Source organism: Mustelus asterias, chromosome 3 (genome assembly GCF_964213995.1).
Source record: "Mustelus asterias chromosome 3, sMusAst1.hap1.1, whole genome shotgun sequence".
In the NCBI taxonomy this organism is placed as follows: Eukaryota; Metazoa; Chordata; class Chondrichthyes; order Carcharhiniformes; family Triakidae; genus Mustelus; species Mustelus asterias.
This window is the reverse complement of record NC_135803.1, coordinates 132606161-132623555: the sequence shown is the minus strand read 5'-3', so window position 1 is coordinate 132623555 and position 17395 is coordinate 132606161. Positions and strand designations below refer to the sequence as shown.

The 17395-nt window shown below is 40.4% G+C and overlaps 1 protein-coding gene across 2 annotated transcripts in view; it reads right to left on the bottom strand.

Annotated features, from left to right (window-relative positions):
• The window catches only part of LOC144491601 (constitutive coactivator of PPAR-gamma-like protein 1 homolog), a 105310-nt gene that overhangs the window by 30968 nt on the left and 56947 nt on the right, over nucleotides 1–17395 (bottom strand). For both annotated transcript variants that reach the window (XM_078209647.1, XM_078209648.1), the window contains exons 10-11: nucleotides 8960–9134; nucleotides 205–454 (exon numbers count right to left, since the gene is read on the bottom strand). In XM_078209647.1, coding sequence (XP_078065773.1) covers nucleotides 205–454; nucleotides 8960–9134 — 425 coding nt within the window. The remainder of the gene's footprint in view (nucleotides 1–204; nucleotides 455–8959; nucleotides 9135–17395) is intronic.

The following is a 17395-nucleotide window of genomic DNA, read 5'->3' as shown; positions in this document are numbered from 1 at the left end:
ATAAACATTTACAATATTTAATAGGCAGGACGGTGAAAAACGCGTAATGAATTTTCCTCAGCGTATATCGTGCACTTCAAAGAGCCACGTCTTTATGCGTTGCAAAGAACTAGACTCTGCATTTATTCGTGCTTTTTAAAACAAAATGCTGAATAGAACAGAAAACAAATTATTACTTACTATCATTCAATGCACTTTACTTACCGTAACACACAACAAAGAACCAGAAGATGCGTTGGGACATTTGAGGGATTAAGCATAGCTGGTGTGTCGGATCTCATGCAGGCAAGAAATGCCCTCATTCTTCTGTTTTTATCCTCCACAGCTTTTCCCAGCCATAGCTTCTTTAAATTAGGACACGTCCACTCTCTAAAAGCAAGTGCTTCTACCAGTTCTGGAGTCTGGGGTGATTTCCCCTTGTAAGCAGCCCACTCTTTAACTAAAACTGGCGGAACTGAAAAACATAAATGAAATTGGCTGAATTTTCTGCAGTAAAGTGTTACTGACTTGAGATCTGACTTCAGTTCCTAATGACAAGAACTTGCAGTGTTACTTTTAAGCACTGTTAGAAAAACTGACATATTTCACTATTGTAATCTAGGTAACATGTAATTCCCAAGATCCGTATGTACATGTTCATTACATCTACAGGTCTAGTATCCTTTATCCATAAATCTAAAAACTGAACCCATCCAAATCCGCACTTTAAAAAAATCTCATTGACCTTTAGGGTGGGAAGTCTGTGACCCTCACCGACACAACCCCCGCCGACTGTAACCCTGTATTATTATTCAGTGGTACATCTTACTTTTATTTACTTTAGATTATAACCTAGCCTAGGCTTCAGCCATTATAATGCAAGTAGGCCTCGGCCTTTATGCTACATCTGAAAACCAAAACACAAAACACTGACAGTTTCCGATAAAGGATACCTGATCTGTATCTTGTTTCTATATGCCCTTGCTGACTGCACCACATGATTTCCTGATACCATAATTTAGATCAAACATTTTCCCTAATTATTTCCATATAAATCCATACTTAAAATGGAGTTCACCTATGTAAATCATTGCAATGCAAAAGCCAGGGCAGTCGAGCACCAGCTTTCTGAACCGCGGCTGCCAGCTTTTGTTTTTACAGTGATTTTCCTCCTCAGCTTGAGTTATCTTAATCCTTTGTTTTAAAATTTTAACACTTCAAGAGTTTAAATTTGTCACATTTGGCAGGCACAGTACATCATTTCTCCCTTTATTATGGCCTTCTGTGAATCCTTAAATTTAGATATTATGCTGTGCGTTTTTTTAAAATAAAGGCTCTTTTTATTTTTAAATACTATAGTGTATTTTTTCAGCCATCGCCACTCACAGTGCCAGTTTAGGCATCTTGGAAAGATCAGACAGTCAGCAAGTACTTTGAAGCAGGCAAGGAACTGGCAAAGTGATAAAAGGTGCTGTTGGATTCATGAAATGGACGGCAGAAACTTATTTTCCTAGCCTCATACAGTTCCATTCTGTGGAACCTGGAATGCTGTGAGCAGTAGGAGCTTGGTGGTCTAAGCTTTGAATTATTTAGCGCTAGTTCCAATTTAAACCACTGGAGTTCCGTTATGCAAGTTTTAATTATTTACGATAAAAACAGAAAATGTTGAAAACACTCAGCAGGTCAGGCAGCGTCAGTGGAGAGAGAAACGGACCACATTTCAGGTTGTAGAGCTCTCATTAGAGTTCCAGCATTTTCTGTTTTAATTCAGATTTCCAAAGATATAAATGCTGGAGAAACTATTCTGCACCCTAGCAACTAAAGGCAGCTGCACAGAAGGGAACTAACATATCCATGGGGTAGTAGGGCTAACTACGTGGAATTGGGCGAGAGGAGGGTGGGGAAGCAAAGAAGAGTTTTATACTGTTATAAACCGGCCAAATCTATATACAGTAAGAGCTATGCGCACAGTTATATCTGCGACTTCACTAATGTACTGAGGGGAAATTTACTTTTGTTCTGAATTACTGTGGGTAATGCCACAGGCAACTGATTAATTATATATATTAAAGTTTTTATGTTTTCACATATCTGCACAGCCCACTTTTTAACATTATAATTTTGTACATCCAAATTTATAACATAAGCTGCCTATATAAACCTATCACAGTATAATTGCATCTTTTCCTCCAGTACGTGAATGCCTATCAATACTGGCTTGTGGAGCCAGTGTTCAAAATGCCAGTAAGACAGGTAAGTGGAGGGAGGATTGTGCAAGGAGCTACACTTTTAATCAAAGGCCGTTCGTCTCCCATGTAAATGTGGGAGAGAAACAGTCTGTGATTGGAGGAACAGTGAACATTGGCGACAGTGAGTGTGCTGGGGAGAGAAGGGTTTTCAGGGAGGAAGTGGGAGGGGGACACAGAGGGAGAAAAAAAGTGTGTGTGTGCGCTTGTTCAGTTTTGCTCCCACTGAGCAATGACCTTTGTTCTTCTGTTAACACATTCTGCTATCCTAACTTGGCTATCATTACCACGATTAGCAGCCCCTCTATAATATGTCCTTGACATCTTTGTCTATCTTTCCTTAGCTCCAACCTATAACTGACTTCCTATTCTGCCTCACCCATCTCCTCTCAAGTATATAATTAATCACATTTCTATCCCTCTTTAGTTCAGTAGACGGGGCATATAGGCTCGAAATGTTAATGGCGTTTCTCTCTCCTCGGTTGCTGCCAGACCTGCTGAGTTTATCCAGCATTTTATGTTTCTATTTTGGATTTCCAGCATCCGCAGTATTTGTGCTCATCTTTCCAAAATTTGATCATGGGCTCTTTGAGTGAGGAAAAGAATGGAAATATGGCCCCTTGCGCAAAAAGGTTGAACAAGCCTGATATAGACATCGAAACTTAACAGTGGAAATACAAAAATAACTAATTCTAAAAGGGAAATGAGTTACGTCTCCGTGCCCTAACCCAATTATGCCCAGAATTATGCCCTCTATGGCAGAAATTAGTCTTTATTTCCCATGTGCAATGCCATGGAAGACATTCATGCAACAAAATAGCAGTAATAATTCCTGACTGAAAACGTTGTTATAGTTCTGCTGTGGAAAATACAGGCTGAGCCAGTCATACAGACTATTACCGTATTCCCTGCTTTCTCCCCATGTTTTGTTATTGCAAAATTGTTGCTACTCTGCAGCGCAAACTGCAATAAAGTGTCAGGTGTTCCAGCAAAAACAAGCAGTTTTATCCTAGCTAGTAAATTCCTCTGGGCTTACATACCATCTGTAAAACCATCTGTGGTCTTCAGGTCAAGTTGGAATTGGGTATAATTGAATCAAGGCGCGCAGAGGTAATTCTGCATCCATTTTTAGATTCAGTATTCTGTACTTATCCTCATTATACAATCATTTATCTGTTTTTATAAACGGGAACCGCTTCTGTAAAATTCAAACACTATAATCATACTCTTCTACACGTCCAAGGCTGCACCACCCCTACTTCTAGATGGGGATGGGGCTGTGTGCTTAAGAGATAAAATGCAAATACATGTTCACGTCAGTTTCTATTAGGTGATCACACTAATTCACGATAGAAAAGTTGGCAGAAAGTCTGTACAAACTCAAAACTTATTAAACCTAGCAAGCTCTAACTTAAATTCCTTCAACTTCACTTGGAGTCATCCAGAGTTTAGATAGCTACAGTCCAGAATTCTTTTGGAGGTTTTGTCTTCTGGGTCAGCTATTCAGTTAATCATTGCTATATAATTCTTCCAAATGTAGGTGGACAGGAATAATCAATGTGTATTTCCAGGAGCGTGGTCTGTTCCCAAGAGCAGTTCTACCAATAGATACCTACAATTTGAACCAGAGGATCAATCTATGACTTTTCAATCACTTGGTGAAAATCAGCATACTCTATGTTAATATTCCGCTAACTTATACAAATCAATATTTTACCCCACCAAGCTCGGGTCTGGAGTCAAAACAACATTGCTCGTGGCCTTCTGGCACTACCTCAATGTGTTTTCAAAGGAGCAATGAAGACGTACACTGTACAACTGACAAGTCAACATATCTACAGTGTGAAATATCTTGCTATCATTCTACTAGCATATTTGGTAGGCTTATCAGCTAGGTTATCTTAGCAATGAAAATTGTAAGATCTTATAATAAGATCGGCATGGTGGCACAGTGGTTAGCATTGCTGCTTCACAGTGCCAGGGACCTGGGTTCAATTCTAGCCTCGGGTCACTGGCTGTTGGAGTTTGCACATTCTCCCCATGTCTGCGTGGATTTCCCCCGGGTGTTCCGGTTTCCTCCCACAGTCCAAAGATGTGCGGGTTAGGTTGATTGGCCATGCTAAATTGACCCTAGTGTCTGGGGGATTAGGAGGATAAATATGTGGGGTTACGGGAATAGGGCCTGGGTGGGATTGTGTTCAGTGCAGATTCGATGGGCTGAATGGCCTCCTTCTGCACTGTAGGGATTCTATGATTCTACACTGCATCATTGGACAGTCTGGGTTGTAAGACCATGGTAGTACTCTAACCTAAATTAGCATTAGTCAACCTGACTGGTAATACTTGAATCCTGTTCTGTACTGGGTTTTGCACCCACCATACAAATCCTGCTTCATCCTGTGGGAAACAGTAACTGTTTCAGGAACCTCTGAACATCAAAGAACAAAGAAAAGTACAGCACAGGAACAGGCCCTCCAAGTCTGTGCCAATCATGATGCCCTAACTAAACTAAAAAACTTCTGCCCTTACTTGGTCCATATCCCTCTATTCCCTCCCTATTCATGTACCCATCCAGATGTCTCTTAAATGTTGCTAATGTGCCTGCTTCCACCTCCTCCCCTGGCTCCTATATAATTTGTTTCAATTTTGTTGACAATTCACAAATCTGGCCCCCATTTCTCTCACTAAAGTGTGGTCTGATTATCACAAGATAATTATGTGCATTTCTGGCCAATTGACATATCATAAGCGATCTATCCAATAATGATCATACTTCTTATTGCTGCAACATTTAACAATTCCAAGGTTTTTATCTGCATAATTCTCAGTAACTCAATTTTAAAAGCTGATTACTCTGTGTGAAGAACTTCCTGTTTGTTATGAGTATTTATTTTCAAACTGTGCACTTTTATTCCACTTAAGTTTGAAATTAAAGCAGAGTTCTAGTGCTAAGAGCACAGCTGATGGTAAATGCCAGCTTACTACAAATCTCAGAAGGGAAACTTGAAATAACTGTCTTCTACTGTATTTTGCACTTTGATATAATGCAAGAAAAATTTTGAAAACCAGAGAATAATGTCCCAGATGTTTTGTAATGATTTAAAATAAAAGTTAAATAAAATAAACAGTAAAGTCAAATAGAAGTACACTTAACTAAAACAATGGCTATTTAATCAGTAACTTCCAGTTCCAAACACCTTCACACCTGATTCTCACACATCTTATAGTTTTTTTAAAAATCCAGTAACAGTTACCACTCCAGACAGTTCTAGCTTTTGGGGTTACTTCAGAGGTAGAACAAAACAGCTAGTTTTACAAGGCAAGCTTTCTTAACGGACATGGTTTGCTGCGAGTTAAAACAGCCATTCCTATTGTTAGCTGGGGTTTTAAAGCAGCTTCCCCTACAGAGGTCAAATTGCTTCTGATATACAGTTTTTTCCTTTTGATCTTCCCTTTTCTGAACAAATTTCTTCAGAAGTCAAACTTAATTTAATTACCTTCACTTCGTGAGTCTAACTTTTAGAACATAAATGCAAGTTCAAACCTTGTATCCTCCTTTGAACCTCTGGCACCTTTTTCAAATCCTGCATGTTATATTCCCCATTGTTATCAGCTTGCCTTTGGCAAGCATCTGTTTGCAGTGTTGCTAGGCTCCTCAACATATCAAAAGTACTAGTTCCATTAACCTCACCGTCCCTGCTTTTAAGCAGCTTCCATTTTCAATTAGTTTTCAAAAATATATAACCAGCAGAACACATTCCAATGTATTGGATTTCCCTGATATTTTCATGTAATCACAATCTCTTTTGACACTAGATGAAATATTTTCCATTCCCTTAATTGTTCGTATCTACTTCTAAGATCACTTCTTTGACATTGTCTTTCCAAGCTATAAAGCCTAAGTTTCTCTAATATTTTCTCATAACGTGCACTAGAGATCAAACTCCTTGCTCTTCCTGTAATTCTACCAAAGCTTGAATGTCTTCCTGTTTCTTGGTAATCAGGACTATACAATGGGTGGGATTTTACAGTCTCACTCATCCTGAAACCGTAAAATCCTGCCCGAGGTCAACGGACCTTTCCATGGTCCACCTCTTGCTTGCTCTGATTTCCGTAGCGGGCAGGCTGGTAAAATTCCAGCCATTGTACTCAAGGTACAGTTTGACCAGATAACAGTAGTTTGATCTTAAGTGTAGAATTCCTTAGTTCTTATATTTGGCTACAATAACCTAAATATTGTTGGGCATTTTAGGATGCAGTAACATGCAGCCTGGGTTCCATTATGACAGCTCATGCATATATGGTTCACTATGCATAGGGAGGCTCACTGCCCTGTTTGGGAGGATATAAACTAAATTAGCAGGGGGGGTAGGCACCAGCATATAGAAGAGAATAAGGTGGACAAAGTGAGAGTGCTGGACTAAAGGAGGTAGCAGTACCACATTAAATAAGAGCGGATTATGAAGGACTATGAGAAATGCAAAGACAGGACTAAAATCCACAAACATAAACTCACAAATTGTAATGAATAAGGTTGGTGAGCAAATAGCAGTCCTGAGAATATGATGTAGTAGCATTATCAGAATATGGCTTAAAATGATGACAAATTGACACAATGTACATGGATATAAACGGTTCAGAAAAAATTAAAGTGAAGTGGGGAAGTCTGGTGGTGGTAATGATTAAGAGGACACTGTAGTATTAGAAAGAATGGATTTTCTTGAGAGGGCAAGGACAAAATTCATTTGGTTTGAGAGTTGAGAAGCAAAAAAGGTAAAGATCATAGTATTCTAATGGCCTCCAAACAGTGAGAAAAAGAGATAGAGGAAAAAATCTTCCCGGGAATCAGAGATGAAGGATTATTGTGGTGACACTGGGAGACTATAATTATCCAAATACTCAACTGCCTGAATACATGTACAAGTAGAGCTCTCTGTCAACAGTTTTAGAAATGCTAATGCAGGGAGAATGGAAAGAGAATTCCTGCTCAAGTGGAAGTTTAAAAAGTATCTGGGATGGGGAAGTCCAATGGATTACTAAATGAACCTAGTTCGACACCACATTGCACTTCGACTCAACACACTTGATGCAGCTAACGTGAGAAGTGGGAGATTCCGTTCCAGGTTGTACTCAGCTTTTCCCTGGAGTCCAAAGGTCCAGCTTTACTCTGCAAATTAAATGTTGGTGTAAAGCCAAAACTTTTTTTTTTCACATTTAACTTGCAATATTCATGTTTCTTTGGAGATCCTCAGCCAGGAATTTGCATGAACCAGAAGCTTCATCAGCAGGTTGCATGTCAACACTGGAAATTAAATACAATTACACTTCAACTGCGGCAGTCAGAGATCAAGTGACTTAACTATCTCTTTTAAACATTTATGCTTTTAATTCAAAATCTATACTCAAGGTAGATTTGGATCTCCATTTATTCGGATTGCAGCCCTCTTATTGATGAAACTTGCAAGTCCTCATTTGGAGTTGGTCATTAAGAGTAAAGTTTATAAAAAAACCACCAAAACAGTTTTACAAGACCCAACACAGAGTTAGCCCAGCTCTGGGAAAAGCCATATACTTCTCAAATCGTTTCAAGTTTAATTTTAAAAGACTTACTGAAATACTTTTTTGATCCAAATTTCACTTATAACATTTTAAGACACAGAACGTGCTGTTATTCAATCAGTCGTTAAGGACTGAAATTGAATACAGGCTCCAGATATGAATGTATTCAATACCGTATTATTCAGCCATTATCCATATTTAATATAAACTTGCAACCTTTTCAGGCAGAGAAGGGGCAAGTTAAACTTGGATAGTGTACAAATCCAAAGGACAAAAAAAAACCAAACCAAACTGTCATCATTAGGCCATCAGGAAAATTGCTCGTCAATAATGCACAGGAATGTATGCGTTTAATGAACTTAAGGCTGATTGGTGGGTCAGCTGATCGAATATTTAATTCAAAGTCTGCTGACACTGAGGGCTAAAAGTGGAAAACCATTCTATTTCTGTGAACTGATCTCCTTCAGCTCAGTAACCATAAAATTGAGAAAGATAGTAGAGAGACAGCAGTAGATAAGCAAGCTCAAAAGGAGAGCAGTTGAGGTACTGATGTGATCGAGGATATAGTAAGAAAGGGAATGTAAAGTACCAGCATGAGTGGTTTGGAGAGACTAATGTCCCAAGATGTGTAGGTTAGGGGAATGAATGGGGTCATGGGGATAGGGCCCGGGAGGGATGCTCTGTTGGAGAGCTGGTGCAGACTAGATGGGCTGAATGGCCTCCTGTGCTGTGGGGATTCTATGATTCTCTGAGGATGTGGATAGAAGCATGAGTGAACGGAGAGGGATGAGTAGGATGCACTGAGGGTATTTTAACTCCCCAACACAACTGCAATCTGAAGCCTATGCTGGTTCCTTCCCCTACGCCACAACACACAATCTGAATTTCCTATCCCAAGCCATATGCAATGCAACTCATTAACCAAAAGAAACAATAAACATTTTTTAGTTCAGGTCAAACGGCATTCAAAAATGGTTCATTTATGTTACACATTTTTGATATTCGCCAACAAAACATCTTGCACTTCCAAATGCAAGCCATTTTAGTTTGGAATCCAGAAACAACCTTTTGACAGCATTTGCTTGATCAAGTTACTGTATTTTTTTCAAAATCTCAGTATAGATTTTACGATGTTGTGCTATAAACATCCAGTGTAAAAGATAAAATTAACTTACTTTCAGTAGGGAATCTATTTTTTCTTAGTGCAAGTCTTTCGGCTTTTTTCCTAGCCTCAGCCAGGCTAAAGAGGACTCCATATACACACTGCCGTATTGGCCTATACAGCAAAGCAGCAGGAGGCAAATCTTTATTGGCTTCATCTTCTATGCTAATAGAGATCTTAATTTCACCCTATAATTAGAAACAAAGTATTCATCATTAGAAACTGTAAACCATTTCTGTTGTCTTTCCCTTTTAGTCTTCCTTCTCCACCTCCCTCTTCCCCAACCCCCCCTTGGCCCTGTACTTGTACGCTGTTACATCTCTAAATCCTTTCGATTGTCATGACAGGTTATTGTTCTGGAACATTAACATTGTATGTCCAGACACTACTGTCAGTTTCTGATTGTTATTGACCTGCATTACTTTCTCAGAACCTCTATTTGGCAAACACATGGAATCGAAAGATTTTAAAAATCACATGGTTCATACTGAACAACAATGGAAATTCTCACATGCAAGCCAACTGAAGTTAATATAAGTTTTTAAGTTTAAAACTTTAAGTTTATTTATTAACGTCGCAAGGAGACTTACGTTAACGCTGCAATGAAGTTACTGCGAAAATCCTCTAGCCGCCACACTCGGGCACCTGTTTGGGTACACTGAGGGAGAATTTAGCATGGCCAATGCACCTAACTAGCACGTTTTTCAGACTGTGGGAGGAAACCGGAGCACCCAGAGGAAACCCATGCAGATACGGGGAGAACGTGCAGACTCCACACAGTCTGGGAATCGAATCCAGGTCCCTGGCGTTGTGATGCAGCAGTGCTAACCACTGTGCCACCGTGCCGCCCATAAGTAATATACTTACTGTTGATATTTCATTCAAATGTTTACAATATTCTACATTTCCACTGATATTACTATTGCAAAATACATACACTTATCTTCCAAATTTAGCCTCAAGGTGTAGTCAAGATTGGCGAGCACACAACTTATTGCGCCTCTCTCTAACTGTTCTGATTTGGTTATTCATGTGGTGATGGTACTCCACAATGAATCAGATAGAAGGGTTTAGGCTTTTGACCCACCAACAAAGAATAACGACAGCATATTCCATACTGCCATACCTGAAAGTCAGGATTGTGTAACACTTGGAAATCACACCGCTCCTAGTGATAGAGGTCACAACTCAGGGAGATGCTGTTGGCTTGGTGGGAGTTACTACACTATATCTGATAATGTCCTTAGAGAAAGAAACCTGATATCTTTATCCAGCATGGCTTGTATCAGACTTCAAAGCCACAGCAATGTGATGGACTCAACTGCCCTCTGAAATTGGTGAGTAAGCCACTCGATTACATCAAACCACTACAAAAATTTAGATTAAAACAGGACGGACCATCGACCTAGGCATCAAATTCGGACATGTCAAAAAAACACCCAGCCCAGTCGACAGTGCAACACCCCCTCCTAACTAACATCTGGGGACTCTGTGCTAAATATCTGCAGAGTTGTACCACAGTATGGGTATGAAGTAGCCTCACACCGCCATTTTCACAGACTTGTACCTATCAGCCAATGGCCCAGACTCCTCTAGTACCATCTGTGATTATGTCTTCTCTCACCAGCAGGGCAGATCAGCAGAAATGGCAGCATACTAGAATACAACCAGGAGGGAGCAGTCCTTGGAGTCCTCAACATTGACTCTGGACTCCACAAAGGCACATGACATCAGGTCATGGAGAAGGAAACCTCCCACTGCTCTCCCTCAGTTAGTGAATCAGTACTCCTCCACATTGAATACCAAATGGAAGAAGCACTGTGAGGGTGACAAGGGCACAGAAGGAACTCCGAGTGGAGAGCCTCACTATGCATCAGCAGTGGTTTGAGAGCACCATAGTTGCCGAGCCCACAAGGCCACAGTTGCCAAACTAGGCATGCAGCGAGTGTTAAGAAGTTACTTGCCCTTGGCCTCACCAATCTGCCTGTCACACAGGCCTCCTTTTATGGAAATATTAGTTGGATTAACAACCACACAGTCCTCGTGGAAACTAAGAGCTATCCCTCTCTATCTCTGTAATCTCCTCTAGCCCTACAACCCACTAAGATTGCTGTGCTCCTTCAATTCTGGCCTCGAGCAGCACTGATTTTAATTACCACTGGCAACCTCACCTTCAGCTGCTAAGGCCTGAAGCTCTGGAACCCCTAGATTGCTCCTGCTCTCTAACTTTTTCTTCCCTAAAAGCAAACCTTAAAATCTATATCTTTTACCAAACCTTTGGTTATTTTCTCCAATATCTCATGTCAAATGTTGTTTGATAACACTCGTGAAGTGAATTGGAACATTTTACTATATTAAAGGGAGTTTATAAATACAAATAGTTCTTGTTCACTATGAGGATACCTTCCGTCATGTCACGTGGCCAGGTTGCCATATGGCATTGATCTATCAGCTCCAAACTGGGCATCCATGTGGTGCCATGGACCATCATATTTCACTACCGTCTCTCATCTCACAGTCCAGCATATCCTTCAATTTATCATTACCATAAAGCCAGATGACCAACCCCAGTTCAATGAGGAGTGTAGAAGATCATGCCAGGAGCAGCACCAGGCAAGCTTAACTAAAAGCTACAAAACAGAATGGCATGCTGAAAAGCAGAAACAGCATGCAATAATCAGTTAAGTGTTCTCACAATCAACAGATTGAATTAGAGCTCCACAGTCCTGTCACATCCAAGAAGAATGGTGGTGGACAATTAAACAACTAAGAGGATTAGGAGATTTCATGAATATTTTCATCCTAATAATGGTGAAACCAGCACTGGAGTGCAAAATACAAAGCTGAAGCATTCGAAAAATTTCAGTCAGAAGTGCCGAGTGAATGACCCACTGTTTCATCCTCCCTGAAGTCCCCACCGTCAAAGATGCCAGTATCCAGTCAATAGATCCATGCCATGTGAGTACCCTTGATACAGCACAGGCTATGGGCCCCAACAACATCCTGGCTGTAGTGCTAGACTTGTGCTTTCTCAAACCAGCTGCATCTCTAACTCTCCAGTAAAGCTGCAATATTGGCGTGTATCCCACAAAACAAAAAACTGCTCACAAATATCCAGTTCACAAAAAGCAGGATAAATCCAATCTGGCCAATTACCACCCCATCAGTTCACACTCAATAATTAGCAAAGTGACTGGAGCATCATCGACAGCGCTAGCAAGCATAATTTACTCACCAATAATCAACTCACTGAAATGAAGTTTGGGTTCTGCCAGGGCCACTTGGCTCTAGACCTCATCATAGCCTTGGTCTAAACAGAAGCATAAGAGCTGAATTCCAGAGGTGAGGTGAGAGTGACTGCCCTTGACATCAAGGAAGCATTTGACAGGGGAAAAACCCACCACTGGCTGGAGTCCCAACTGGCACAAAGGAAAATGGTTATGCTTCTTGGAAGTCAATCATCTCAGCCCTAGGACATCACTGCAAGAGTTCCTCAGGGCAGTGTCTTAGGCCCAATCATTTTCAGTTACTTCATCAATGACCTGCTCTCCTTCATAAGGTGTGAAGTGTCTGTACATTGATAATCTGGACAACATTCACTCTTGGGCTGAGAGGTGGCACGTAACACAAGTGCTAGATCTACCATCAAGTAGTATTATTATAAAGAATGTGATAATAGGAAACTTAGAAAATATCAACGCCATTAGACAAAGTCAACATGAAATCATGTTGACAAACTTAGTCAAGTTCTTTGAGGATGCAACTTGCTGAATAGATAAGGGAGAACCAGTGGATGTGGTGTATTTGAATTTTCAGAAAGCTTTTGATAAAAGTCCAACATAAAGAGGATTGTGTGCAAAATTAAAGCACCAGATTGGGGACAATATATTGGCATGGATTGAGAATTGGTTAGCAGACAGGAAACAGAGTAGGAATAAATGGGTCTTTTCTGAAGCAGCAGGTGGTGACTAGTGGGGTCCCACATGGATCAGCACTGGGGTCCCAGATATTCATAATATACATCAATTATTTGATGAGGGAACCAAACATAATATTTCTGATGACAAGAAGTTTGGTGGATATATGAGTGGTGAGGAGGACATTAAGAGGTTTCAAGGTGATTTAGATAAGTTGAGTGGGTGGACAAATACATGGCAGATGCAGTATAACATGGATAAATTTGTAGTCATCCACTACAGATGGATACAAAGAATGGCAAAGTATTATTTATATGCTGACAGATTGGGAAATGTTGATCTACAAAGAGTCCTGGGTGCCCTATTATACCAGTCACTGACAGCAAGCATGCAGCTAGAGCAAGCAGTTAAGCTGACAAAGAGTATGTTGACCCTCATTGCAAGAGGACTTGAGTACAGGAGGAGGGATGTTTTACTGCAGCTGTACAGGGCCTTGGTGAGACCACGCCTAGAGTATTGTGTGCAGTTTTGGTCTCCTTACCCAAGAAAGTATACCCAAGTATATTTGCTATAGAAGGAGTGCAGCGAAGCTTTACCATACTGATTCATGGGATGGCAGGATTGTCACACGAGGAGAGATTGGGTCAACTGGCTCTTTATTTACTGAAGTTTAAAAGAATGCGGGGGGGAGGGAGGGTTTCCTCGGGCTGGGGGTGTCTAGAACAAGGGGTCACAGTCTCAGCATACAAGGTAGGCCATCTTGGACTGAGATGAGGAGAAACTGGAGGCAGCATGGGAATATGGGGCATTGAGATGGAGGATCAGACATGATTAACAGACTCAAAGAGCCTAATGGTCTACTCCTGCTCCAATTAACTATGCTTCTATCTATTTCTAGATACGTTTCTTTCTATATTTCCACACAATGACCATCGTCAACAAGAGTCTAACCATCTCCCCATGACATTCAATGGCATTACCACTATTGAATTCCCCAAACAACATCTGGGGGATAGCAGTCACCACTGACTAGAAAGCTACCTTGATTGGACACAAACACTGCAGCTACAAGAGGCTGGGTATTCTGTGAGAAGTAAGTCACCAACTCCCCAGAGCCTTTCACCTCTTAATAGTCAGGAGTCCAGCAAATGCACTGCATTTATCTGAATGAATCCAGCTCCAACAAAACTCAGGAAGCTCAGTGTCACGCAGGACAAAGCAGTCCATTTAGTTAACATCCCATCCATCACAAACATTCACTCGCTCCATCACAATGGCCGCAATACATAGCGTCCACACCACACAACTCATACAGGCTTCCTTGACAGCACCTTCCAAATTCACAATGTCTTCTATCTATAAGGACAAGGACAGCAGGTGCAAGTTCACCTCCAAGTCATACACCGGCCTGACTTGGAGCTACAATCAGCATTCCTTTTTGATGCTGGCACTCCATACCAATGCTCTCACTACTTTCTTTACTCATTTGTATATTTCAATGCAAAGTACTTTAAAATTCTTGTGTGTGGCCACGGACATGCCCTTGACATCCATATGCCATGGATGAATAACAAAACATTGTGTATGCTATACATATAGTATGGTGTTTGTGAATAGAGTGGAGTCCACAGGCATTGAGCTTCTTAAATACTGTTTTGGCTGCACCCACACAGCATGAGTGGAGCACATTCCTCACAATCAAGACTTCATTCTTCTGGACTATAGAGAGGCTAAGTGATCAAGGTGATTCACTCATTTCAGAGTGCTTGCTTTCTGCTCTGTTCTCGTGAATACAGCACTGATATGGCTGGTCTAGTTAGATTTCTGGTCAATGGTGACTCTCTGATGAAGTCCAAAGTCATTGTTGAAGAGCAGGTTAACCATTGGCCACCAATCTTTCACCAATCTCACCCTCATTTCAATCATGAATCTGTGTCTTCCTCTAGTTCCTCTCCAGTCTCGCATCATGCCCCGAGCCATCCTTATTCAAAATACTAAGCTGCCCAATCCCTTAACTCTCACAAACACTAAGTCGCTGTCAATTGAACTTTGGTCCCCCTCTGTGAACTAGTATCATAATGGTTTCCTTCCCTTCAATATAACAGTGGATCAATTCCTCAAACTTTGCAAACTTCTGTCCCACTTCCAAGCCCCATTTCCAATGTTTTGAAAGTTGGAAGTGTTGTCACTTCCTAAATCCATGCCACTCTTTTCCACAAATCCACTTTAAAAATCTCCAGTTTGGTTTCTGCCCTTGCTTACAACACTATACAAACATACAAATTATCCCTCTTGGATAATGTACTATAGTCACTGCTACAAGATGCTATTTGTGGCTTTGGTTAGGTCCATTATGCATCCTTTTGAAAAATAAAGGGAGGCCGAAATAAGAACAAAAATTGCTACAAATGCACAGCAAGTCAGTGAGCATATATAAATGTAAATTACTTTTTGGATGCTTTTTTTTAAAGAATGTTTCAAGCCTTACAACTGTTTTTCTGAAGGGTTACATAGTCAAGATTTCATAAGCTGTCTTGTATCATTATAGATGCTGATTAACCTGCAACTTGTCAGCATTTTCTAGGTTGAACCTTTTCCATGACTTGCCTATTAGGGAGCTCCCAACCTTCAGTTCAGGGAAAGTTCAGGGATAAAAGTTTAAAATAACCTTTAGAATCATTTGGTTGTAAACACGAAAACCAAATACATTTCCTTGTAAAATAATTTATCGCTTATGCACAAATGACACAAACACGATACAAGAGTGGCAGTGCTTAACTGGGACTTGATCGACATCAAAATGTGAAAGGAATATCAGATAAGAACAACAAAAATGTTGAAAGAAAACTTGCACATTGGCTCTCGAGATATTTGCAGGCTGAGCAGAATGAGTCCTGGCCTTTCCTAACACTTCACAAGGTACCGAAACCTAACCTAACTCAAAGAAGTTCATTCCACAGTGGCTCAATTATAGGTTTATTTCTTTAAAGTTGTAAAAATCTATTTATTAGTCATAAGTAAGGCTTACGTTAACACTGCAATGAAGTTACTGTGAAATTCTCCTAGTCGCCACACTCCAGCGCCTGTTCGAGTCAATGCACCGAACTAACCAGCACGACTTTCAGACTGTGGGAGGAAACTGGAGCACCCAGAGGAAACCTATGCAGACACGGGGAGAACGTGCAAACTCCACATAGACAGTGACCCAAGCCGGAATCGAACCTGGGTCCCTGGCGCTTGTGAGTCAGCAGTGCTAACCACTGTTCATGAACAAATGAACTGCATAGTTTGGAGTTTGCCCTTGGTTTTATTTAAGCAGAATATCAACAAAATGGTGTTTAAGTGGGTTAGCATTGACTGGCAGTTAAAGCATAAGCACTGCAAACTTCAAGTAAACGGGACTCAAAAAAGCTCGGGTAAGGTCTCAAGATTATTTCATTTAGGTATTTGGAATAGATAATTTCAAAATCTTAATTTACACAATTATCAATTGTTCATAGGAATCTATTGTCAAATTAGAATTTAATTATATAAATAACATGGCCTAAGTAATTCCTGTATTTGCAACTTCGCTCTCAGGAATCTGCTTTAAAGACCTCACCCTCCCAGGTTGATTATAGAAAAGATTTCATTAAGTTTGATACTTTAATAACTATTACACTATTTACAATGATATAAACATTTAAAAGAAGCTGTAGAAATATTGAAACTTAGAAATTAAGCTAACATTATTGTTACAAAACCAAACAAAACCTTTCTCTGATATTCTGAAGGAGATCAAAGTAAGAGAATCAAAGTGGGGGATGAGAACAGCAACTTTTGGCATACAATGTCAATATCAACCACTCTCTTTTCAAATACAGTACTTACCAGATGACTTTCCCATCAACATAGTTTAAACAGCAATCTTAGAAGAACTCATGTTGCGTTTTTCCTATTTCTCAAAATTGTGCTTCTGAACCTGATTGTAAATTCTGCAAATTTGCTGGTAGCTTTGTTCCCTGTATTACACCAAGATGGGTTCAGACTGCTCAAATTCATTTCCATTTGAACTTAAAGAATATTACAAATTTTAGGACCTACAGGGCTAAAGGCATGGCCTGAATGGCAGGATTAAGGACAGCGGGACATATAAAAGACCTGAGTTGGAGGAACACCGTGTTCTTGAAGGGCTATGGGGGAAGCTACATAAATGGGGACTACAAACATTGGAGAGGTTTAAACACAAGGGTGCAAGTTTTAAATCTGAGGCATAGGTGAGCTTAGAGCCAATGCAGGTCATCATGCAATGAGATGACAGGTGCACAGGACTTGGTGTGAGCCAGGATATGGACATGAGAGTTTCAAATAATCTCAAGTTCATGAAGCGTGAAAGACTGAAGATTTGTCAGAGGAGCATTGAAATAGCCAAGTCTGGAGGTAACAGAAGCGCAACTGGGTGTTTCAGCAACAGCTCAGCCAAGGCAGGGGCAGAGAAGGGCAAAGAAACCAAGCAGGAATAGGTAGTCTTTGAGATGGAGAGGATGTAACAT